The sequence below is a fragment of the Setaria viridis genome, chromosome 9 (genome assembly GCF_005286985.2).
Source record: "Setaria viridis chromosome 9, Setaria_viridis_v4.0, whole genome shotgun sequence".
Taxonomy (NCBI): domain Eukaryota; kingdom Viridiplantae; phylum Streptophyta; class Magnoliopsida; order Poales; family Poaceae; genus Setaria; species Setaria viridis.
The window spans coordinates 20,375,614-20,401,561 of record NC_048271.2 but is presented as its reverse complement, the minus strand read 5'-3'; the positions used below and the strand labels follow the sequence as shown (position 1 = coordinate 20,401,561).

The window sequence follows — 25,948 nt, the reverse complement described above, 5'->3', positions numbered from 1 at the left end:
AGCTTATGGAAGTATGCAGGATCTCCGCATTGGTTTTCCATCTAAGCCCTTGTTTACTTCCCAAGTTGGGAGGTGCCAAATTGGCATTTTGCCATAAATGCGACACTGTAGTGTTTCGTTTGTATTTGTGAATTATTGTTCAAATATTGACTAATTAGGCTCAAAAGATTCGTCTCGCAAAGTACAACAAAACTGTGCAATTAGTTTTTGATTTCGTCTACATTTAGTACTCCATGCATGTACCACAAGTTTGATGTGATGGAGAATCTTCTTTTTGCATAGTGTCAAAGTTGGGAGTTTGGAGGGAAGTAAACAAGGGCTAAACAAGAGAGGTCTTCAGCTCGGCCCAATGTGCCCCGGATTGAAAGGCCTTACTCGATGAACCAGTTTTTGTCTAGGGGTTAGGCCCAAACACACGCACGTGGAAGGCCGGCCAATCTGTTAATTGAGCAGGCCAACAAAGGCGGTTGGTGGCCCTGCTGTCTCCTATCCTATCCTACCAAAACGAAAACAAAAATCAGCACGTTTGCTGAGTATGCAACGGAAACTTGAATATTTTTACTTCCCGGCCGTAACCACACTCCAAATGAGGTTCATACCTAATGACCACCGGTGGCTCCAGATTCCATGTCTTGTTCCTGACTAATAATGTTGAGTACTCAAGCATGATGGCTTGCAGGCGGCGACTATATGGTTTTTGCACTGGCCATCTACGAGCATGCCCTGAAAATAACCTTTGCCGACATGAGATCTGGACGTAGAAAATAATGTTAAGAAAAGTGGAATGGCCAAAAGCAAGATATCGGTTTGTTGCCGTATCGTGCTGAGACACAGCCGCGTGTGCCTGTAAACACTACCGAAAACTGGGTGTTTGCCGAGTGCATTTCATCGAGCACTCAGCAAAGAAGCTTTTTGCCGAGTGCTGTAAAAAAAATACTCGGTAAAATAATTGCACTCGGCAAAAGAGGCAAAAAAACACTTAACAAAGTTTGACGCTCGGCAGAAAAAAAACACTCGGCAAAAGTTAGGCACTCGGCAAAGAACCGCCACGTGGACATCCGTTAGTCCGTGTGCCGTCCGTAAGCACGTTTGCTGAGTGTCCGTTAGTGGAAACACTCGACAAAATAGCCAAAAAAACACTCGGCAAAGGCAGACACTCAGAAAATAAATATGTTTGCCGAGTGTAATTATTTCACACTCAGCAAATAATTTTATTTTTTTTCTCTTCTGACCTTGAAACTTTTTCTACTCTCCACATACAACATGTGGTATTCCATGTTAAAATTTGGTATATTTTTGGATCTATTTGCTATATTTTAATTTATTTTATCTCTAGGAATTTTTTGGTATAAGTTAAATTTGAATGGCAAGTGATTCAAAAAATAGAATAAAATGAGTAGAAAAATAATATTCATGTTATTGAGTCCTGTGTGATGCCTTACCCAGGAAATGAAAAGAAATTTCGAACACCTTGTTCAGGAAACACGACCACGAACGTGTGGTCGAACGGTTTTTAAATTCTAAAAAAAGCAAACGAAGTCTGAAATTTATGAGATTTGTCATGATGTGATGATATCATATGTGGAGGCTGTGGTAAAAAATTGAGAAAGTTTCGTACAATTTGTCACGTATGATGTTTACAAACCGAAGCGTCTCAGAAGAAGAATCGTATTGTTGAGAAAGATTCGATAAGATTTGGAGTCAAAGTGATGGTCGAATTGGGGTTTGACTTCAAAACTTTTTGTATAGGCAATAGAGAACATAGATTGTTTCATGTGAAATTTTGGTAATTTTTTGATTCATTGATAATTTTAATTTATTAAGTGCAATTATAGAATTTTAATTTGTATAAATTAAATTTAAAAAAGTTGTAACTGCATAAAATAATGAAATAATATTCATAGAAAAATCAGATATATATTGTTGAGTGAATTTGACAACGTATTTTCAAAGTACATCGGAATAAATTAGAAAAACACTTTATGAAAAGGAAGTAAAAGAAGGAAAATGAAAAAAAAACAGAGTTTGCCGAGTGCCCCCGATATGGCACTCGACAAAGCTGGCTTTGCTGACTGTCCGATCTGAGACACTCGGCAAAGATGCTTCATATTCGGTAAAAACGCTCCCTCACTCGCACACACGCACGCACCCAAACTCACATGCACACACACCCCGCCGCCGGCCTCTCGCGCCCCATCGCCGGCCTCCTGCGCCCACGCCCCGCCGCCGAACCTCTTTCTTTGTGAAGGGTGCTGTGAGCAAATTATTTTCTATATGGGTGACCTAAGAGATGTCTTCCTTGACTCAGCTAAAGTGAAAGAATTCTCGTCAGGTGCACCAAACAGGTCTTTGTAGAACTTGGTAATGTAAGCTTTCAGATTAACTTGGCCCTCAATCATGCCGTTCTCTTGTTCCAGGGAAAATATCCTTTTTTCCGATGTCTGCCCTTGGCAACCATTTGGAAATATCTAGTATTGCTATCCCCGAGCAGAGTATCTGTCACCTTAGCACGTTGGTAATATTTGATTTCCTCTTCTCGAAGGAGTTTTGTTAGTTGTTCTCGGGCATGTATCAGGTTATCATGTTTGATTCCGTCAAAGTACGGGCCTCTGCGGCCTCTACACCACGAATTAATACATCCAAGCATTATTAAAAAAGCAAACCACACATATTTGAATAGATGACATGATAAAGTAAACAACCTATAAACATAGCCTATTATTAAATCACCACCCATTTTTTACGAAGATCTCCGTGGCCGTAGTCTCCAAAGCTCGACAGGCCTGAGGTATCGTGTCTCAGTCTCTGTCCTCCTTCTGAAGCAACACTCAAAATCTCATCCAGTGTGTCGTCCTGAATAAAATCAGCAAACAAGATGATGTCATTTCTGCTAAGCCACATGGCTCAACAAACAACACTAACACCTGTAAGTCTTAAATTTTTCTTCCTCCACCTTTACACCTTGTAGCCATGATCCTAACATATGAATAATGTTATTAGGGTTATGTAAGCTAAAGATGGTATGAATTATTCGCCAAATCAAACTAGCCATATGACAATCGAAAAAGAGATGTTGTATAGTTTTATTATTACCACAGTAGAAACATTTCTCATGGAACCAATTTCGATATGACAATCGAAAATATGGTGATTTAACATATGTCTTCAGAATTAAAATGCCTCCATAATACCAAGAAATTGCTCGATTCATTCGACTTTTTAGTAGTAGCTACTACTGTAGTAGTCAAAATAGTGTGTTTATGATCGTGTCGTTATTCAATACGACTATCTTTTGTTTGGCCAGACCAAAGGGAGAAGGTGCCTTAGCTTGGAGGTGGAGAATTCAGCAGCTTTCTTGTTCCATTGCTTGAGCGCGCCTGCACCAGAGTGGTTAGTGGCCTCGTCCTCCCCAATCATGCATCTGCTTTCCTTCAATTGCAATGCAAGTCACACTAAGCGCAGACCTCATCCTAGCCAAATCAAAGCCTAAGCTCCTAGTCCATCCTCCTCTCTCTTCTGCATCTTGCAGCTACTATATATATCTCGCGGCTTCTCACAGCAAGATCGATCAACGTCGTGCAGAGTCGGCCGCCGAGATCGAGGGGAAGAGATGGGGAAGCACTGCCCGCGGTGGACCTCCGGCGCTCGTCGCCCGCTCCTCTCCTGGGCTCTCATTGCTCTCCTCAGTTTCGTAGCTGCAGGGCCGGTCGTGCTCGCCGAGGCCATCGTCTTCCACGTGGCGAACCGGTGCCCGTTCCCGGTGTGGCCGGCGTCGGCGCCCAACACGGGCCACCCGGTGCTCGCCGGCGGCGGCTTCCTCGTCCCGCCGGGCAAGTCGAGGCGCGTCGTCGCGCCGGCCACGTGGAACGGCCGCTTCTGGGCCCGCACCGGCTGCAACTTCACCGCGAACGGCGGTACGGGCGCCGCCGCCTGCCTCACCGGCGACTGCGAGGGCCGGCTGGCGTGCAACGGGTCCGTTGGCACCCCACCGGCCACGCTCGTGGAGGTGAGCCTGCACGCGGACCCCAGCAAGGGGAGCTCCTACGACGTGAGCCTGGTGGATGGGTACAACCTCCCCGTGGCCGTGTCCGCCAAGCCCGCCACGGGCAACAAGTGCGCCATCGCCGGGTGCGCCAAGGACGTGAACGCGGTGTGCCCGCCGGAGCTGCAGGTGACCGCTGCCACCGGCGGTGGAGCGAAGGCGGCGACGGTGGTGGCGTGCAAGAGCGCGTGCCTGGCGTTCGGGCTGGACGCCTTCTGCTGCCGCGGCGCGTACGCGACGCCCGCGGCGTGCCGCGGCAGCGTCTACTCGCGGCTGTTCAAGGACGCGTGCCCGGCCTACTACAGCTACGCCTACGACACCACCGCCGCGACGGCGACCGGGTGCTACGCGCAGGAGTACGTCATCACCTTCTGCCCCTCCAGGTGGGGCGACGAGGAGCCCGACGGCGGCCGTGCCGGCGCCGCCCTGATGTGATGCCAGTCAGGAACTCAGCATAGATGCATGTGTCGAGCATTTCTGTTGTCGCCGACCTTCATGTACATGCACGTTGTATTTCTCACATATACCAGTATTATATACATACACAGTAATAATAAATAAAAATGAAAAATAACAAAAATCGGACTAGGCCCAAGATTTGGAAAGGAATTCAGTTCGGTTTGTCCGGTTTGCTTCTCCTCCTCTTCCGACTCCAGTTCCAGGTCGGTTGGAGCCCGATGACAAATCGGATTCGAAGCTCCTACCGGCAACCGCAGCATAAATAGGCGGCGCGACGGCTTCCAACTCCACCGGAGTATACCGAACGGGCCCTTAGTTTGTTTCCCCTCCCGACGCGCGGCTGGGCTCGAGCTCGACTCGACGAAACGAGACGGCCTCGCGCGCAAATCAATAAAGCCGCGCGATGGCGGACGGGAGCTTGACGAAGCACGGGTTCCCGCGCGGGTACCGCTTCGTGCCCACGCAGCTGGAGCTCCTCTCCATCCTCTCCCAGTACATCGAAACCGGCGGAGCTCTCGACCCGCCGCTCCACGGCATCTTCCACGACATCCGCATCCTCAACTACCACCCGGAGGAGCTCCACGGTCCGTCCACCTCCCCTCCCATTCTCTTCTCTGATCCCTCTTCTCTCCCTCTCCTATAATTTCTCTCGCTGACGCGTTCGATCCGACATTGCCGCCGAGCATGTGCAGAGAGGTACAAGGACGACGCGGAGCACCGGTACATCTACTTCTTCAGCGAGCGTCAGTTCCAGAAGGCGGGGCCCGGCGTGGCGGTGCCCGAGGACAAGGACCACAAGGAGCCGCGGCCGGTGCGCGTGGCCAGGGGCGGCGGCTGGAAGCCCTCGGGCGGCGGCCAGGTGCTGCGCCTGCCGCGGAAGAAGGGCGGCTTCGTCGCCGGGAGGATGGTTACCATGGTGTTCTACGACCGCGTCGCCGGCGGTGGGGTTGTCAAGAGCAACTGGGGCATGCACGAGTTCGTCGTCCCCGTGGACCAGGAGATGACTTCCCCGCCTACCAAGTATACACGCGTCAGTGCCCCTCTCTCTCACCAGTGTTACACACCGAAACATATATATACCTTCGTGGTTCACGTTTTGCTCTTGATTTTTCAGTTCCACGACCTGGCCTTGTACCGCCTCTACATCCTCAAGAGCGGCGACATGGAAAGCGACAACGGGGCGGCGGGGAGCAGCAGCCAGATGATGCCAAAAGGCTACGACCCCTACGCGCCGTCGACGTCGGTGGCCCCTTGTCCACCGCTTCAGCCGTCGGGGATCTTCACCGGAAACAAAGCACTCGCCGCCGGCGCCTCGACCTCACACATGCCGCCGCCGCCGCCGCAGCAGCAGCAGCTTCCCAGCGCCCAGCACGCCCAGTACTACCATCACCAGCACGCGTTCGTCGGTGCCACGGCGGCCGGCGCCGGCGCCCAGCCGCATGTGCACAACATGCCGGTTCTCGGCGCCGGGTTGCCCGGTAACCTGCGCCAGTTCGCGGTCCCGCCGGCGCCGGCGCCCGTGCCGCCAGCCCCCGCGAACCCAGCGGCTGCACACCAGGCTCCCACGGCGGCGATGCACGGCGCTGGGCAAGATACCGGTCACTTCGGGGCCAAGTGCTCGCCGTCACCGGCGCCAGCCATTGAGAGCTCGTCGGCGGAGCAGCACGCCACCGCCACGGAGGAGCCGGCGCACGCCCAGTTCGCAGACTGTGTTAGGCCGATGGAGGCGGCGGCGCCACAACCGCCGCTGGAGGATATTGCACCGGGCGTCAAAGACGAGGGCATGGCCGTCGCGGATGACTATGGGGGGATCGGGATGCCGGATTGGAACAATTTCGACTTCACGCCGTTGGACGACAGCTTTCCAGAGCTGGAGTTCACGATGGAGGAGCTCCTGGGGTGCTCGATGCTCGACGAATCGCTAGCTCCTGGGGGACTTCATTCTAGATTACTGAATTGTTGACAAGGGAAGAAAACAAGATTGTTGTGTTTCAAAATGGCCCTGTCCCTCGGACAACTGAACCGCTGGGGATAAAAGGACAAGGATTTGAGACAAGTCAAGATGTTTAAAATGATCACCGATTTAGCACTTTATTTGCACGCTACTCCAAGCTCAGCTGCGAGCAGAAGAAATTCAAACAATGGCTTGCAATATGACCTGAATGTGCACTTGTACAAGTATATATAGATACCTTCTTACGAGAGACAAACATGCATCGCCAAGTTTGCATATATAACTTGAGTAACTAACTATCCATTGCTACAATGATTCTGGAAGAATTACTATGAAAAATATTATATAATCCTTGATTTTTTAATACCTCACATTGCATAGTCTTGGAAAAGCTGATGGAATCATGTTTTCCATCAATTGTTTGGCCGGAATTGCATGAATGCATGCATGCTTTTCATTGTCGTAGGTCGTAACCCCATTCTGATGCATGCAGCTAGAATGATGATAGGTTGGTTTTGTCCGGTGGAAGAATTAGTCCACGAATATGTTTGAAATTTGTGGGATCCATATAGTATAAACATAACAATTACATACACAAGTCTTGAATGGCTGGCAACACTGTGGCGGCTTCGAGAGCCATCCTTTGCAATATATAAGTATAGCACAAAATTCTCTATTTAACACTAATAAAATGAGTGGTTGCTTACTTGACCTTCAAAATTTCAGCCCTCCCTATCTGACACTAAGTTTAAGCTGTTGGATTTTCCATCGTTAACTGCCATGTGAAAGGATAAATTTACCAAGAACCATGCTCATGGAAAAGAACCAATCCCCTACCCTCCCGTCCCCGCCGCAGATTGCCGCCGCGGCTTGCAGCTCGACTGCCCCGAGCACAAAGGTGAAAAACTGATCCGTATGCAATCTCCAAACCACGCAAAAAAAGTATGCAATCTCCAATCAATCCAAAACCACGGCACCATCTCTCTGCTCATGGCCAGCATCCACCCCCACGCCAAATTCGGCCAGCAGCTCACAATTCCAGCCAGAAGCTCGCAATTCCGCCCGGCGGCCTGCGACTCAGGCCAGCAGCACACGATTCCGGCCAGCAGCTCGCAAATCCGGCCGCTCCTTTGCTGACCATAGGAGTTTGGAAAACTAAAATCAACCGTAATCCATACTGTGGTTGTGCTGGTTCAGCATTTACTTATTTGGAGACTTGAGACCATAAATCCATTAGCGAAAACAGTCACACAAAGTGAATTTCCCAATCTTACCTGAGAATGATCTTTCAGACCAAGAGAGATCACCAACGACCGTGCTGAGCCACTGCCACTACAGAAATGAATGTACAATGCAGTGTAAGTTCTCAATATATACTATTTCTTTGTGTATCCGATAGTATGAAAATGGTGTATCTATCGTAAGCCAAAGGAAGAGTTAAGAGTGGTGTTAGGAATATTAACTAAATTTTGTGATACTAGAAGCACAGAAGTTACATGGAGAACACATACTGAAACAATTATAATCAAGGAGCCTTTTTGCTGGAGAATATTTGCATATAAAAGAGAAGGTCCTTCTGCTGACTATTTTCAAATGGTAATCATTACTTCAACTAATAATAGACGGGTAAACATGGTCTGGCATGCAGCATAGATAGGGTCATAAATTGTGTGGAGTTTGTGATAAAAATCAAACGTACATATGAAAAATGTTATTCAAAGATGTGGAGACAGAAGAAAAACAACATGGCAGAAGCAGATGGTGAGGGAAGCAAACCTTATGTGCTCAATAAGTTGGCGTGCACAAGCAAGTAGGAGGGGCTGCAGTCACAAAATTTTGTACAGTTGTTAGTCCGTGCATGTTCAGACGATGTTTTGATGGCTGATGGTCTAATGATCTTACCTCATCTCTCTTCCCAAAAAGAATATTCACATTATAGGTTGGGTCCGAGAAAACACTTTCATCTTTCCTATGGAGAGGGATTAAAGCTTAATAAAAAAATACAGTACAGAGGTTTCAAGGTAAAAAGGAAAAAAAGCAGTGACTTCCTATATTTAACATGTCATATATAAGGCCAACATTCTTAAGCTATAAATGTCCAGAGACCCTAACTTTCCACCTACTGTAGAAATGTCATTCAATAAGGTCTTGCAACTAGTCAGGTAGTAACTAGTAAGATACTTTGTGCAGTAAAAAAGGCATTATCTTGCATAAAGATTTAGGCATATGAACAATCTGGAAGTTATGACCTGATATGAATGTGGCTGAAGTGTTTTGAAGATTTTACTTCTAGATGGTCGGGTCAGTGAAATAATATGCGGAGGGAGCTTGAGTACTCTTTCGAAATGATCCAACAAAATTGCAATTTCAAAACAATGCGAAGGAAATAGCATGGAGGAAGCTACTTTGTGCAGAACTTATAATGCAAATAACAAAAATAAATTTGACATTTTCAGGAGAATGAATTTGCTTAAGAATAGAAAGCAAACTTGGCAGCCAGTATGGTTCCCATGCAGCCAATTTGTGTCACAATAACCTGTGGATTTAAGATGAACATCCTTGTCATGTGAATCAGGACTCAACTGAATAAGAACTGAACCTGCAACTTACCAGAAAGGCTTCATATTTACTGATAACAATGTCTGTCTTATTGCTCTAGAGAACGCAGAAGGGTGAAAGGAATAATCAAGCTATCATCGTAGTCAGAAATCTCCAAGAAAGCAAATCATACTCTCTCCAATACCAAACCATACTAATAATAGAACAAACTATCATGTTCTACTCTAATATATATTTATCGTCTTCACTTAATCTGACTAAATTAGACACCATATGTCATATTGCTCAGCAAGACAGGTACCTTGATGTCTAACGAGAGGGATCGATGCTGCACAGGGAAGTGAGCACCGGATTGCGCAGAGTTCATTAGCACCTCCATCTACCCAATCAACAGAGCTGCGCATCACAACCTCTAAATCATTAGCATACCACGCTTAACACAACATCCACAAAGTAGCGCGTCTTAGCACGCGCCTTTCACGAACACAAATTGCACAGACGCACAAGCGTTATCAGAAAATCGAACACAAATTTTGCACAGACGCACAAGTGTTATCAGAAAATTTTTCACGAACACAAATCTTGCACGCTGAAGAAGACCAAGAGACAAATAGAACCACAGGGGGAACGGACGGATGGTTTGGGTTGGATCAGGAGCCTCTGGAGGAAGAAAAAAGACTTGGATTCGCCTGATTAGGAGCAGAACCAACTAATGGAGCAAGCAAGGTTTACTAATAACTCACCAACGCGAACTAATGGAGCAAGCAAGGTTTACTAATAACTCACCAACGCGAGGGGAAATCAATCCGATTCGGATATTTTTCTAGCCCGCTCCCAAGCCGGTTTGGCACCAGTGCAGGGCGACTAAAGAGGAGGACGGCGACGAGAGAAGACGTCGAAATCGCTCGTGCGTGCGCCGTCGCCGGGGAGAGGAAGCCGACCTTGGTGGGGGCCGGGCGGCGGAGAAGCGGAGAGAGGGCCGACGGCGCTGGACGGAGCAGGCCGTTATAGAGAAGATGGGCCGTAGGGGACGGATTCAGCCCAATGTTCGTCTTCTTTCATAGAGAAATGGGATGGCCGCGTTTGCAAATCAGGCTGCGATGGTGTACAGTTTTTTTGTTAGCTCTCTTACTCACACACCACACAGTGACCACGTACAACTACTCTATATTACAATGTGGCATCTCTTCTAAGGCTCCGTTTGGGAGGGCTTCTCCCAAAACGGCTTCACCGGTGAAGCCAAAGTCGGTGAAGCTAAGGGCTCGTTTGGTAGGGTTATGGTTGTGGCTCCTCTAGTGGAGCAGCTTCTCTGATGTAGCTGAAGCCGTTTTAAAAAACATTTGGCAAAATAGCTTCTTCTGCTTTTCATGAATAGATGAAAGATATCAAATGTCCAATATGCTCGTGATTTCTCTCTTGTTTATAATTTGAGTTTTGTATGTGATAAAAATATTAATGAATATAATTATATATTAACCAATAATTATTTTTTTATATACTAATAATATCCTTACTATTTTTTTCTTTTTCATTCCCATTTCTTTTTCCTTTTACCCCTTCCCTTGTTATCCGATGCTTCTCTCTTTTTTACACGCTTTTTTTTTCTTTTCTCTCTCTTTTCTGTTGGTCATTTGTTCTTCCTTGACCTTATCCGTTTGGCCGTTTCCTTCCTTCCTATGTTTTCTCCTCCGCTGCTGATGCCCAGGCCTCCGCCATCTTTGCTGCTGCGCTGCAACTTGCTTCTGCTACACAAGCGGCTGAGGTGTGGAGGGAGGCCGCGTGCCAGCATCGGGGCCGGCAGACCACACACCCATGGCGGCCACCACTGCTACTCTAGGTTAGTCCCCCGCGCAAGGATCAAATTTGCCGCCGTCCTACTGCTCCCCCATCGTGCTGCATTTCCACCGCACTCCCGCCGCCGTCCTTCCTCGCTCCCGTTGTTGGCTGCTTCGCACTGTCCCCGCCTCCCATTACTGGCTGCCTCGTGCCGTCCTCAGGTCCCTCCCGAGGACAGGGATGGCAAAAACGGGGAGGAGCTGCTGGGAGCTACATTTTTTGGCTCCTACTTTGTGGAATGGCTCATCTTAGCGGGGTTCGAGGGGCTTCATTGTTGAAGCTGCTCTTCTACCCTTTGGCAGAGCTTCAGGTGGAGCCGGTGGAGAAGCACCTTCCAGAGTCTTGCCAAAGGGGGCCTAAAAATAGTGGTTATTTTAGGCTTGGCTTACAAAACGACTTCTCGCTACAGTACCTCATTTTGCGCAAAACAAGTGAAATCGAAACTAAGATAAGCTCTACCAAACGGGTCTAAATTTAGCTTATTATTTCAAAAGGAAAGGTATAAGCTCTTTTTACTTCAGTTGTGTGCAACTTTTATTTGAAATAAAAAAACGAACGGGCAAAACATACTAACCACAAGCCAAATGACGTGACGCACGCGCGCGAACTGGAGTTGGACGCACCAACATCAATTAGCTCGCATCAAGCCACCAACCCGCACGAGCCCAACACCGGCCAGTCAATGACGCCGACACGACTCGCCGCTCCGGTCAGCCGCGCGCCGCTCGTTTAAATTTCTGGCGCGAGACGGCTACCGAACAGAGGCAAGCGCCCGTCTGAGATCGACGCACGAACTCCGCCACGTCGGGACCTGCAGCCGGCCGGCCTGCATCGATCTCGTCACCTCATCGCCGTCGTCGTCGATGACGGCCGGCAGGACGACGACAGTGAGGGTTCTGGGCGGGGAGTTGAGCCCGTTCACGGCGCGGGCACGGCTGGCGCTGGAGCTGCGCGGCGTGGCGTACGAGCTCCTGGACGAGCCGCTCGGGCCCCGCAAGAGCGACAGGCTCCTCGCCGCCAATCCCGCCTACGGCAAGATCCCCGTCCTGCTCCTCCCCGACGGCCGCGCCATCTGCGAGTCCGCCGTCATCGTCCAGTACGTCGAGGACGTCGCGCGGGCCGCCGCCGGCGCCGGAGGCGAAGGCGAGGGTGCTGCCCTGCTCCTGCCGGAGGACCCCTACGAGCGCGCCATGCACCGCTTCTGGACCGCCTACATCGACGACAAGGTAATAACGTCTACATCGATTTCAGATAGCACATCTGGCGACGCTTGTTCACCGGCGATGGCATGTGTCTTGTGGCAGTTTTGGCCGGCGATAGACGCCGTCTCCCTGGGTCCGACACCGGAAGCACGCGCGCAGGCCACCGCCGACGCCCGCGCGGCTCTGCGGCTGCTGGAGGGGGCGTTCAAGGACTGCAGCAGCGGCGCGGGTTTCTTCTCCGGCAGCGACGCGGCGCCGGGGCTCCTTGACCTGGCGCTCGGCTGCTTCCTGCCGGCGCTCAGGGCCTGCGAGCGCCTCCACGGGCTCTCCCTCATCGACGCGTCCGCCACGCCGCTGCTGGACAGGTGGAGCCACCGGTTCGCCGCGCACCCCGCCACCAGGCGCGTCCTGCCGGACACGGACAAGGTGGTGGAGTTCACGAGGTTCCTCCAGGCAAAGTTCGGGGTCGATGTGTCCAAATGATAGAAACCGTCTCAACTTGTTTGCATTGTGTAACACCTCTCCCTCATTATTTGATTTTGTATTTCGTATTTGCGCACTTCTTGTTCTATATCTTAAATAATGAAGTAAACTTTGCCGATGCATATTTACAAATTTGAGTGCAAGAAAGTATGTCTACTTTCTTATATTATAGTAGCAGAAATGCTTTGCTTGATCTCACGTTATTATTCGCTTATTTCTAATATTTTGACTTCACTTCACAGTATGTTGGTGCGTTGTCCCTAGTAGTCCTCTCTTTGTAAGTATAGTAGTAGAAGATATTTGTGGGTAGTTTGATGCCATATGTTTATTACGTGGGATCCACACATGGAAATAAAAAAAATTCACCGCTTAACCTCCGCTCTATCCATTCATTCGATTTCCCCTGTACTTATCATCATACAGCCAGTCGCTGCCTCTTCGTCCATCGGTGCCACCCGCATCTTGCCCCATCCTCGCCGTTCACCCAGGCGATGCACATCTTGCCGTCCTCGCCGTCGCCCAGGCAACTGCTCGTCCTCTGGCCGCCTCATTGCGCTTCGAGCGCTAGGCCACAGCGCCTCTGGCCGCCATGAGTAGGAGTGTGTCTTCCTCTTCTTCTCGTTTCCATCCACCTCTCTTCTATAATCCACTCCAAATCGTTTCAATCAAGTGCAAAATCGAGCCCCTAATTGCTAGATGTGGAGGTCTAGTTCCGGATCTGAAGGGGATAAACGTCATTAAGAGGGGGGTGTGAGGTCCCGGCCTCTGCCCCTATTTGCGTTGCCTGCTGACTGTCACTATGCTCCCCCCTTGCTAGCACATGGCTCTACTTGGTTGACTGCAAGGAGGCACTCGGCTCATTGTTTCCTTTCCCCTTCCTCTTCTCTCCTGCATCCCTTAGGTCCAGGTGGCGGGTAGGGCGTACAGCCCGAGGGAGCAACTGCCTGCCAAGTGAGCAGCAGTAGTGCGTGGTGAGCGAGCAGGGTTGGCCACGCGAGCGATGGAGCGGTGGCACGTGTTCCGCGTCGCTGTCGGCAAGCGCGTTGTGTGGGCGGGATAAAAGAACAGGAGGAAAGGCTAGACCTCGGGTCAATTGCAGTAAAGTTTGGGCACCTTTTTTGCAAAATCGTCAAGAACTATTCCAAGGACTGCGAGTCGATTACGAAAAAGTTGAGGGACTTTTTTGCAAAACAACCATGACGGTTGGAAGAAACAACTGCACTTTAATATTAGGTAGAGATGTGTCGATGTTTAGACTCGGCAACCTACCAAGGGGGTGCCCGAGGTAGTGTTTGGTTTGTGGGGCTCGTCGAGATCATGAACTCGAAGGTGAACACAGACGCACGATTTAGACAGGTTCGGACCGCTAGATTGTGTAATACCCTACGTCCTGTGTATTGGTTAGATTGAATTGCTTTACAAGAGATCCCTGCCTCGCCTTGTATTGCCGGGGGCAGGTTTACAGGTCGGTTGATTTACAAGAATACTAGTCGGATTCGACTAGGCGAGTTCTACTCTAATTGCTACAAGTAGTTTTCCCAATCCTCGACTAGTTCCTGTCCTACCACGTAGACTATGCCATCTTGCACCGTAGCCTCCATGTCAGACACGTCTCGGTGTCCAGCCCAGCATCAAGGACTATCCAAACCTTCTGGTGGACCCATAAATGTATGTACAATAAGCCCCCGAGTACTTTTTAGTCAAATGCAGCAGTTCCGAGTACTTTTGTAGACCTCACCAACTAGTTTTGGTGCTCTTTGAGTACTTCATCGTGTTGAGTCTTCAAATGTACCCGAGTACTATCATGCGGCTAGAATGTGCTTAAGCCTCCTTTAACTTGGTCTTGAATCCTTCATTCTTGAATTTTTATATGGAAGTGCGACAAAAGTTGCACTCCATATGGAGTAGCCCCGAGCCTTAGGTTGAATTGAAGAATCAGGCTGAGGGTCGATATGTAATTTGCATCCCTTTTCCCTTAAAACCCAGAGAAAAAAATGTTTTAGCTGATGGGCACATGGCACACAGCCTCCGAACTATTACACGACTAGTTTGGTGGGTATAAGGGTCAACTTTGGTCAATATGACCATCCATGTAACCTTATCTCTTCTGAAAATAATGGTAATTGCCAATCAGGTGCGAAATCTTCGGGTCCATTAAACCTGAATATTCATTTATTCTCATTGCTGTTACTGTGCCGCGGTTATAAATAATGGAGGAAAACATCCTTTCTGTTTTACTCTTGCCATCTGCTCTTTCAACTTTTTAGGTAGAATTTATTTCTACTTCAACGGTTAAGAGGTGGTTTTAAGCTGTTATATGATTGATATTGTCTTATGATGAGCGAGGTGGAGATGGTGGTTGGTTGAGGCTTCTCTTGTTGCCAAGATTTTGAGTCTCAAAATCAGTTTTGGTCATGTTTTTTTTCCCGCGTTGCAAGCAATTTTTTTGCTATCCAACCCACATTCATCGGACAAACACATGATTGCCACTTTCTCTAGCCAAGCGAGAATAAGCTGTGCATGGAGGCTAGGCTAGCAAGTAGTAACAAAAGCTTTTTATTCCCATTGATTTGCTCAAGTAGTCAAGTGTTTTCAAATTATAGAATTAAACCTATACAAAGATTACTTCAATTTGTCTGCAGTGTGTATTTGAAACTATCTGATGACATTATGGCAACCACCCACATGAGACGAGATGCAGGAGAGAATCTCTCATCTACTCAGATTTGCTACCTAGGCAGGTCAAGCTTTGTGAAAATCAGAAACTAAACGCAATAAGTTGGCGTGCACAAGCAACTAAGCGCAGCTGGTGGCTCCTGCTGCGCACCACCTTCCTAGCCGTAGTTCTCTCCGCTTGTCATCTCCCCCATCGCCGGCGATTCGTCGAGCATCGAGCCCTCTAGGAGCTCCTCCACCATGAACTCCAGCTCTGGGAAGCGCGCAGCTGGTGGTTCAGGTTCATGTTTTCAAGTGGCGGCTTGGCATTTGTCTTCCTCCAATATTCCAAATTACTACTGTTACTTGTCAAAAAATTGGAAGGAGAAGAGGAAAACAAATCTTCATGTCCAAGCTTGCATAGAGCATTTGTGCACCTCTAAAATGCAACAGCAATACGTATCTACACAAAGCTAGCTTGAGCAGCATTTGTGCCATACTTACATATTGCAAAGGATGGCTGTAAGGAATCGGTGCTCGTAGTCTAAGAGGGGGAGGGGGTGAATTAGGCAACTTAAAACCTTAACCTGTGGCTTCCACTACTTTTCATGTAAGTAAACTAGATCATTCTATCCAAGAAGTGCATTTTATGGTTGATCTGGTGTGGAACCCTCATCCCAAAATAAATTTTGCAACCTAGAGCCAATCCTAACAAGATACTACACTATGAAAGTAAAGGAACACAAGTTGCAAGTATGAAATGCAGAAACATAAGAGGTTAGGATGAGGGGAAGCAAACTCTTGACACGATGATTTATCCCGCGGTATCGGTAGGTACTAAGCCACCACTAGTCCACGTTGTTGAAGCACTCACACAAGAGTATTGCTTTTCGGTCACCAAGTCTCTCCCAAGGCACCCCTTGACTTGCTACAAAGGCTTAGCCACTAAGGCACACGCCAAGTTCTTCAGTCACCTTGATGCCATTTCCACTAAGGAGTTTCTTCACGAAGGAAGGGGGCCACATCCCCTGCACAAGGTCGTTGACGCCGCTCCACACCAAGCCAGAGGGTCGAAAACTTGCCAGCGAGCCACCATGGCTCCAAGGCACCGGCACACCTGTTTGTACAACAGTGGTTCACTCTAGAACATGATCACAAGGTTGGCACACCTTGAACTTACTCCTTTCTAGGCCTAACCTAGCACTAATCACTTTCCTATGCTTGTGCTAAGCCTTTGATGAATCACTTAAGCACTTTTGGTGGTTTGGATGTGTTCTTGATGAGTCTTGGTCTTCAATGCATTCGTTGATACTCCAGCAACTCCAAATGGGCGAGTGGTGGGGGTATAAATAGCTCCAAGGGCTCAAAGAGCTGTTGCTCTAACGGCTAGTGAAAAAGTATACCATCAGATGTTTTGATGGTCTATTTTTGGCCTGCATCGAAAAAGTATAACATCCGATGCAACTAGCCGTTGGACTCCTTGCGCCTAAATTCCTTAGAAATTCATCCGACACTTTATCCGATGCCCCCATCGGATCAACCGGTGCCACTATTCACATCACATAGCCGTTGGATCCCCTGACGTCATTGCTCCGATGCTTTCTCCGATGGCGCCGTCAGATCATCCGGTGCTGAAGGATTTTTGGCCAAAACCTTCTGTGAAGGATCAAAGAAAATATGCTTTGTCCGACGCTTCTTTTGTGCATACCATCGGATCATCCGGTGCTGTTGAACTTTCTCTGTCTTCCAAGCCTGTCCCTCAGAATTCGTCCGACGCTACTAAAAAAGTGACCATCGGAACATCTGATGGTTGACTTTGTCTGGTTTTCTCCGCAGCGTACCAATTACTGCGATGCTTGTTCCGACGCTTTTCGGGTGGGGCATCGGACCATCCGATGGTGCATTTTTCATTTCAAATTGTCTCTATATTTTTTCTATCATTTGGATGCTTTAATACCATAGAATAATCTAGATATCATGACTTGGTCACTTAAATACCATAGGTTGTATACTTGAATACCATGACTTGGATGTCAAGAATACCATCATTTGGACCTTACCGTGATTTGATTTGCATTCTTGGAACCTAGAAACTTACAAGGTACATGCTAGACAAAGCATTAGTCCCATGACTATATTCTCACTCAATCACCAAAATCACAAACTATGGCTTAATGAGACCATGTTTGCTACAATGGCTCTCAAAGCTGCCACAGTGTTGCCAGTCATTCAAGACTTGTGTATGTAACTGTTATGTTCACATCCAACGAATGCCTATATGGAACCTCCAAATTTCAAACATATTCGTGGACTAATTCTTCCACCAGACAAAACCAACCTATCATCATTCTAGCTACATGCATCAGAATGGGGTTACGACTAACGACAATGAAAAGCATGCATGCATTCATGCAATTCCAGCCAAACAATTGATGGAAAACATGATTCCATCAGCTTTTCCAAGACTATGCAATGTGAGGTATTAAAAAACCAAGGATTATATAATATTTTCCATAGTAACTCTTCCAGAATCATTGTAGTCATGGATAGTTACTCACTTAAGTTATAGGCAAGCTTGGGGATGCATGTTTGTCTCTCGTAAGAAGGTATCTATATATACTTGTAGAAGTGCACATTCAGATCATATTGCAAGCCATTGTTTTAATTTCTTCTGCTCGCAGCTGAGCTTGGAGTAGCGTGCAAATAAAGTGCTAAATCGGTGATCATTTTAAACATATTGACTTGTCTCAAATCCTTGTCCTTTTCATCTCCAGCAGTTTAGTTGTTCGAGGGACAGGGCCATTTTCAAACACAACAATCTTGCTCTTCCCTTGTCAACAATTCAGTAATCTAGAATGATAAGTTGTTCAACTGGAAGAAAACCAAAGAATGAATAACCAGATTAATCACAAATGTTGAAGTGCTTTGTTCACGAGGCGCAGCTGTGCGGATTCATATGTTGGTCTGCCTTGCTACTTGTCTTCTTCCAATATACTACACTTTAGTTGATTAGAGAGGAAGCTTGCATTGTGATTTCACATCTAAGGAATAACTGCAGAAATATCAACCAGAGTTTTGGTGTCATATGCGTCCAAAAATCAAATACCAACGGGCAGGCACTTACGGTATCACTGAGAACAGAAATAGCAACTTGGATCATGAATATTTTTTTATAGTAACGTCCAACGACAGAACCCACATAAAGGTGATCATTACATAAATTAGCACCTGATTATGGCAAGCATTACATAACTTGGCCATGATTATTGACACCAAGGCCAAAAGATGATACTAGCTCCCAATAAAGGATATCACCATATATTAGCGGTTAAAGGGTCATCAAGGGTTAGAGGCTTACCTTAGAGTTGAGAAGTTGGCAATGATTCCTATCGCGGCGGAAGAGGTGTTAGAAAATTAACATCACTGATTGATAGGATCTCATAGCCTAATAACATGAACACCTAAGAATTCAACTAATAAAAACTTAATTGCACTAACATATGGGATCAGTAGATGCCCTTAGGGCTGTTGATGTCCCTGTGCCTGCTTGAGGAAGCAGGCGTGGCGAGGGTGAACTTCAGAGTGACGGACACCATCACAGGAGGATGGTGGTCGGCGTAGGTCATCTAGTCCATACCCATACCGAGATGATTAGCCTAATCTCATTGGGACCAAGGGTTCCTCTCTTATAGTATGGGCCGTTCTAGGGACCAAGCCATTAGTTGGGTTTATTGCCCCTTGACTAGGGCAACGTGGGTGGCTGTTAACCTCTTAGGACTTAGTCCTGTTCGACTAAGCCAAGATCAATTCCAACATTCCCCCCCTTGATCATAAGGCTTATCGTCATCATTTCCACTTATAGTAGAAAAACATACGAAGTAATATGTAGATGATATAATTCTTTTTATGGAACATGACTTACAACTTACAACTTTTGAGCAACTATCTGGGGTCTCAAGATAAACTTCCTAAAGAGTGAGTTATTCTATTACAAGGAAGCATAAGGGGCCAACAAGAATATTTGGATATTTTTGGATGTCCTATTGGGAAGGCTGCATTTTACTGTTTTGGTCTTCCAATGCACCATAACAACTCCATAATAATGATTGGAAAGTAATGGAAGACATATTTGAAAGGTTGGAAAAGTAAGATGTCCTATGGTGAGAGGTTATCACCTATCAACTGTAATACCCCAACCCAGTATACCATAGTATTAGTTAAAGTTGTTGGTCTATGTGGCCCAATTGTGGTTGTAGTAGGTGGTACAATTTGCTCTACCGAATCAGTTCTTTAGGAACACTGTTGATCCGAAGGGAGGGGATGCCACAACACTACAGTTCTATGCATAGTCAGCAGCTCAGCACACAAAGTGAGCACTTCTCCAATTTTATCATCATATATACAATACAAGCAGATCCCAAGCCTATGGTAAAGGAGGAGGGTTGTGATAGACTTGGCGTTGGGGCGTAACCCTCTTAGCGACGCGCCATATCAGAATCCGGGTATGGTGTCTCCAATTTTATCATCATATATACTCCGCCTATGTTGTCTCAACATAGCAAGTCCCAAGCCCTGGTAAAGGAGGAGGGGATAGGCTTGGCGAGCCAACGTTAAACCTAGCCATTCTAATAGAGATGAAAACCAAGAGAAATCCGATGGGGGCGTAAACCTCTTAGCGACGCGCCATATCAGAACCCGGGTACGGTGTTAAATGGGTAAGGGCGGGTCGTCTTTGGTCATACGAGAAGGGATCGAGTCCGGAATGAGGATATACGCGATAGGTTAGGGGTAGCACCAATTGAAGAAAAACTTATCCAACACCGGTTGAGATGGTTTGGACATGTCCAACGAAGGCCTCTGGAACCCTAAGGCATGATAGTAATGTGAAGAGAGGCAGATAAAGACCAAAATTGACATGAGAAAAGGTACTATAAGGAGATTTGAAAGGATAGAATATACCCAAAGATTTAGCGAGTGCTTGGAAAATAGCTATTCATGTGCTCGAACTCTAATTTGTGGCTCTTGTTAGGTTTCAACTCTAGTTTACCCCAACTTGCTTGGGACTGAAAGACTATGTTGTTGTTGTTGTTGTTGTTGTTGATATATACAATACAAAAGATAAGATTGAACTCAATTTTAGAAGCAATATTTATACAAGTAACGTGAATAATACAATGGCTCTCAGGCCTCTGAAATCGAGGAAATCGAAGGCTGTTGTAACACCCAAAATTCCATCATAAAAATAATGTAAGCAACTCTGTCTAGTTTTTCGTGCTCTAAGGACTAAATAAATTACTTTAATTAAATTACGGTCTTTAAATAATTAATGAGCACTTGAAATAATTTTAGAAGCAATAAGTGCTTGGTAGAGTTTTCTTTTCTCTTTTATTTTGGCTTTTGTTTGAATGCTTGCTTTTGAATTTCAAAAGATTTTGAATTGGATTTTAAAAACTTCAACTCTATTTAAATTCTCAAAACCCTCCACCTCTCTTTCCTCTCCTTGGGCCGAAATCCCTCCTCTCTTCCTTTCCTTCCTTCTTCCAGCCAGATGGGCCTATCCGCCGGCCCATCTCCTTCCCCCTCTCTTTTCCCCCTGCGCAGGCCCATCTCCCCTTCTCTTTTCTCTTGGGTCGCCACCTCCCCTCTCCTTTTTTCCCCCCTTTTTCTTGCACCGGCCGAGCTTCCCTTTTCTCTTTGGGCTGCCACCTCCCTCTCCTTTCTTCCCCACCGACCGGCCCAGCCGGCCTGCTTCTTCCACCTCCAGCACCTGAAGCGCCAGGAGCCAGGCGCACGGGTGCCGTGCGCCCCCTATGCGCCGCCGGCCGGGGCCCCCTCGCCTCCCGGTGTCCCTTGGCCTCCCGAGCCCCTCCACGACCTCGCGACGTCTCCCCTCCCCCACTCCCAGCCTCAAACCGTCGCCCCATCCTTTCCTCTCCCCAGAAATGGCCGCGCAAAGCTTCAAAGCCATTAATGGCCGGCCGACCTTCTATCTCTCCCGGGAGCCCCTTCCGCTCCTCCCCGGGGCCTATAAAGGTCACCATCGACCTCGCCCAGAGTTTCTCTTTCCGTTTTGCTACTCACCCGCCTCTCTCTCGCACCGCCGCGCCGCCGCCCAAGTCGCACCGCCACCCGTACTTTCGCCGGTGAAGTTTCTGTTCTTCTCCGGTGAGGGCCCTCTCCTTCCTTTCCCTCCCTCTCTTCCTCCTCTCCCCCACCGAGGTGCCGCCGCCCGCGCGCCGGCGAGCTCGCCGCCGGCGAGGCCTCCACCCACGCCGGCGAGACCCCCTCCCCGTCGGTCATGCCCCTGTGTGTTTGGTTGCCTGTTGGCGGAAGAAGATGGAGTTTTTGCGATCTAGTCCCTGAACTCTCTGTTATTCCTTTTACTTAATTCTTGTGTCTTGTAAATTTTCCAGAGAAGTCCCTGAAGTTCCTGTATTCTTTTATTTTAACCCGAGCCATGTCATTTTGTAGATCTAACCCTATGTTTCTCTATTTTTGCATGTTCTGTTCAGTATATATTTCTAAAATTCCATGCTAGCCCCTGAAGTATATAGTTAATTCTGTTTTAGCCCCTGAAACTTGTTTATCTCATATCTGCTTCGTTTTAAATCCGATTTCAGCGATTCTCGCGCTCACGCGATCATCTCTGCATGAACATTAGATTTAGGAGTTTGTTGTAAGCCTTTGCATATGTTTGTTGTACTGTTTTAATCATTCTTTGTTTGTTTGCCTTGTGTGATCGTATAGACGACGTGACGTTCGCGGAGGAGCAAGTCCAAGAGCAGCCACCGTTCGAAGAAGTGTACTCCCAGTTTGCCGAGGAAGGCAAGTGGCCTTCTCCCCCTGCATGTTCTTTTTGTCCCAATAATATCATGATTAAACACTTTATTTATTTCTTGTATGTGCATAAATTTGACGGGAATACCTATTAAGGACTTACCTAGTTTTAATCCTTATTCCTTGAAAACCTATTTAATCATGTTGGGTAGACTTGCTAGTCACTTAAATTGGGTTGGTAATGTGCTAATCATGAAACATGTTAATCATGCTTTATTTATGTTGCTATACATGTTTAATTAGAAGAACACTTGTTTTAATCGGAACATGGAGAACCACCCAAGAAAACAGTACAACCACAACATCACATGGCTCTGATCTTAGCCGAATAATTAGGCATGTAGTTAGCTGGTGGCTTTACCGAAAGGGCAAGGAGGGGGAAGGTGTTGGGTGCACGATCCGGAGCAGTAGCCTTCGCTAAGGTGCTGTCTCATTAACGGGTTGTGGTCCGCATCGTTACTGAAACTCTAGCGGGCTACCAGTTATCTGCGTGTCTTTGTAAAGGCTTCGTAGTGGACCCCCCAGCCACTCACCAAAGGAAGTGTTTAAGGGCTTTGCAAACCCAGGCGACACGGGGGACCACGAGTTGTGGGTAAAGTGTACGACCTCTGCAGAGTGAAAACTGATATATCAGCCGTGGTCACGGTTAGGAGCGGCTTGGACCCTCACATGATAATTGAACTTAAAGATGAGATTAATCTGTGTTACCTTTATCTTTGGGTTATGTCAATGTTATATGCTTAATTGGGTTGGTATAAACTTACATCTAGTAATTAGGTGTTGCTAATAAAATTTGACCAATTAAAACGCTAACCGCTTAAAGCCTTGAGCCATTCCTTGTAAGCCTTGCATGTTTCCCCCACCTGCTGAGTACCAACCATAAGTGTACTCACCCTTGCCCAAACGCTGTTCAGAAGCTTGTGACGACGGGGAGTTCTTCGACGACTTCGAGGAGTTCTAGGCAGGCGGTCCACCAGTCAAGCCTGTGGAGAAGCTGCGCTGTGTGTGCCTGCGTGTTAAGTTATTGGTGAACGATTAAAGACCTTCGTGTCTATCACGCTGAGTGTAATAAAGTTCCTACTAGTTTATGTACGTTTTTGGAGCACTGTCTTTGATGTATTCACTGATGACGTCAACATATGTGTGAGAACGGATCCTGGCACACATATGCGATGCATTCGGTTTTATCCAGGAACCGGGTGTGACAGCTGTATTCCCTGACTGCTGGATCGTGCCCTCCAAATCCAACAGCAAAGCAGCTGAACTCCCCTAATTAAGCCTCAGAACGAGAGTATCTTTTTGGTTGTCAATTACACACTTGTTGAAGGCTGACCTCGTCATTACCTGCTGGCTGATGTCGAGAGCTTCGTTAACCCTGCTGCTGAAACGCTGATGGAGACACCCGAGGGGTACGCGGTCACAGTGTATTTGGTGTTGTGGTCGACCTTGAGGCCTGATGTCAAACACGTGGTGTGCGTCTCAGTGGTAGCAGGCTGGGGCTGAACTTGGCGTCCGGACGACGCCCCCGGGGACCATGCGAGAGTATGCGACAGCAGCGGCGGCGCAATCGCGGCCATCGGCCAAGAGGCAGGCGAGGATGCGGCTGAGGAGTGCGGCCGCGCTGAGTATAGGTGCCTGGGCTGTGGGCAAGAGGGGCGGGGTCATTTGCGACGGCTTGGGCACGGACGGCCGCGGTCTACGACGGCGGCATTCGCGGCCGGCGCCGGCGAAACGGTCGCAGACTCAGAACATGGGAGAGCGGGGCAAGGAATGCTCCATCATTGTCGCTGATTTTGAGCTCAACTGTGTGCTGTGCTGTATGAGGTAGGGGACGACGCGGCGAGGCTGTGACCGCGGCAAAGGGATGGACCGGGCGGACGAGGTGGGTGGGCAGCGCGGCAGGTGGAAGGCCGAGGTTAGCGGGAGGAGGCGCACGCGAGCCACAGCCCGCAGGCGGAGAAATGCGTGGGCGGCGGGGGAGATGAGATGCTCAGCTTGAACGGGTTCGCGAGAGCCCGGTCTGATGGTTATCCGGCTAATGGGCGACGTGGCTCGATCCTCTGCTGATATCCTGCCAGGATTCGTTCTTTAAAGATATGAAAAGCCGCAATAAACCTCAAATTATATGTGCATGCGTAAATTATACAAATTATACATTTATTCGGAAAATAATTTAGGTGAGAACATCTAAGCGCATAACTTTATGATTCGGGTTGAACTAACCAAATATAATTCAAAAACACATTTATATTCATATTAGTCAAATTATCATTTAATTATAAAAATCCGAGATATAACTTATGTACCTTTTATTTATAAACAAATTAAATAAACATTAATCAAGTTGAGTTAATTTATGAAAAGTCGAGGTATATCTCTAATTAGATTTTAAGTGGAAGAGTTATTTAAATAAGTATCAACCAAATTTACATTAGTTATTAGTTATGAAAACACGGGTTGAACTCTAATTATATTTTAATTAGAAAAATAGGTTTATAAGTATTTAATCATATTAATATTGTAAATAAATTATAAAATAGGGAACATGATTAACATTGCTTCTAACGTTGTTTAAGTTTATATGAATCTAACGCAACAAGAACAAGGTTAAACGGAACTAAACGTGTAATCCATGGGTTAAACAAGGCTACAGAGACCTAAACAGAATTAGCCATGTAATTTTGGGGTTAGCAAAGAAGAAACCCTAGACTTAGTGAATAGTCATTGCGAATAGATGAATCCTCGAGGTTAGATCTGCAAAAATGCAAGGGCTGGTTTGGATCTAGGGAAATTTGAAGATTGGCCAAGACACAAAGAGGTAGCATGCCATTACAGATTTACCTGAGGGCCTTTCTGCAAAAGCTCAAGCAAAATCGGATGGGGCATCTGGCAGATTAAATCGCTGGCATTTCGGGCTACGAGAGGCTCGGGCAGGTGGCGCATCGGAGAGAGGTGCTCAAATGTGTGCTCACCGGCGGTGGATGACGATGGCAACGGCCGGAAACAAAGTCAGGTGGCGGCCGGCGGCCGGCTCGGTTCTCGTGTACGGACGGAACTTCGGTGACGAGCTGACGACGACGAACAACAACGGGTTTGAGCCTTGGCCTCGTGGAGCTCCGAGTGAGGGCGGCTTCATCTGGCGGCGCCCTATCCCAGTGAATCAAGCGGGCCGACGGTGGTGCTCTGCTCCAGTAACTGCTCACGGCGGTGTGGCCCAGCGGCGAGGGCACGGCGCGAGGAGGCAGCGTTAGCAGGAGGCTCGTGGGCTTGAGGGGAGTGGGGCACGAGAATGGTCGCGACACACATGCAAGGAGGAGGCGGCAGCACGCTGCATAGCAGCTGCAACTGTGCGGATGCTAGGCCAGTTGGGAGGCGAGGTCCACCAGCAGAGAGAGGGAAAGGGGCCAGGTAGGATAGGCTAGCGGGTTGGGTTGGGTTTGGTCAGATCCAGCCCGATAAGAATTTAGAGTTTTTCTTATATTCCGAATAGATTTTCCAATGCGAAAACAAATCCAAAAAATTCTATAAAATATTTTTAATGCAAGAAAAATATCTAGAAAAATAAAAAAAATCTGGGAAAAATCCCAAGATAGATTGGGACACCATGAATCCAAATAAAATATTTGGAGCTCGTGAAAAGATTCTAGAACCTCCCAAAAATTGGATTTAGCTCTAGTAAAATGAGAATAAATCTCTGAAAAATCTGAAAAATTCTTAGAGGAACCTAATCATCATCTAAACGCGTTTTTGAAACTTTTTCACTCATGAAACCCAGAAATGCATCCACATGAATGCAACACACACAACCACTTTATTTAATTCAGTAAACAACCAATTATTTTTCCTGTACTAAATTTCCTGTCAAGAAAAATAAATATTGGGAAAATTTTAAAATTATGAGAAAATTTATTTGAATTATTC

General features: G+C 47.3%; 3 protein-coding genes across 3 annotated transcripts; 2 read left to right on the top strand and 1 right to left on the bottom strand.

The window, feature by feature from the left end:
- The first annotated feature begins 3,554 nt into the window (after window positions 1–3,554).
- On the top strand, window positions 3,555–4,651 carry LOC117839427 (thaumatin-like protein). Its single transcript, XM_034719760.2, has one exon. It carries the CDS (start codon window positions 3,611–3,613, stop codon window positions 4,475–4,477), a length of 867 nt encoding a protein of 288 aa, XP_034575651.1. The 5' UTR covers window positions 3,555–3,610; the 3' UTR covers window positions 4,478–4,651.
- Window positions 4,652–7,078: 2,427 nt separating this feature from the next.
- Window positions 7,079–9,402, bottom strand: LOC117835442 (uncharacterized). The gene is made up of 6 exons (XM_072290965.1): window positions 9,316–9,402; window positions 9,066–9,110; window positions 8,945–8,991; window positions 8,358–8,424; window positions 8,232–8,275; window positions 7,079–7,787 (listed from the first exon to the last, which is right to left on the bottom strand). Exons 1-6 carry the CDS (start codon window positions 9,391–9,393, stop codon window positions 7,649–7,651), a joined length of 420 nt encoding a protein of 139 aa, XP_072147066.1. The 5' UTR covers window positions 9,394–9,402; the 3' UTR covers window positions 7,079–7,648.
- Window positions 9,403–11,408: 2,006 nt separating this feature from the next.
- LOC117835443 (probable glutathione S-transferase BZ2) lies at window positions 11,409–12,657 on the top strand. Its single transcript, XM_034714789.2, has 2 exons — window positions 11,409–12,076; window positions 12,155–12,657. The coding sequence occupies exons 1-2, from the start codon at window positions 11,714–11,716 to the stop codon at window positions 12,533–12,535; spliced, it is 744 nt and encodes a 247-aa protein (XP_034570680.2). The 5' UTR covers window positions 11,409–11,713; the 3' UTR covers window positions 12,536–12,657.
- The last annotated feature ends 13,291 nt before the right edge of the window (window positions 12,658–25,948 follow it).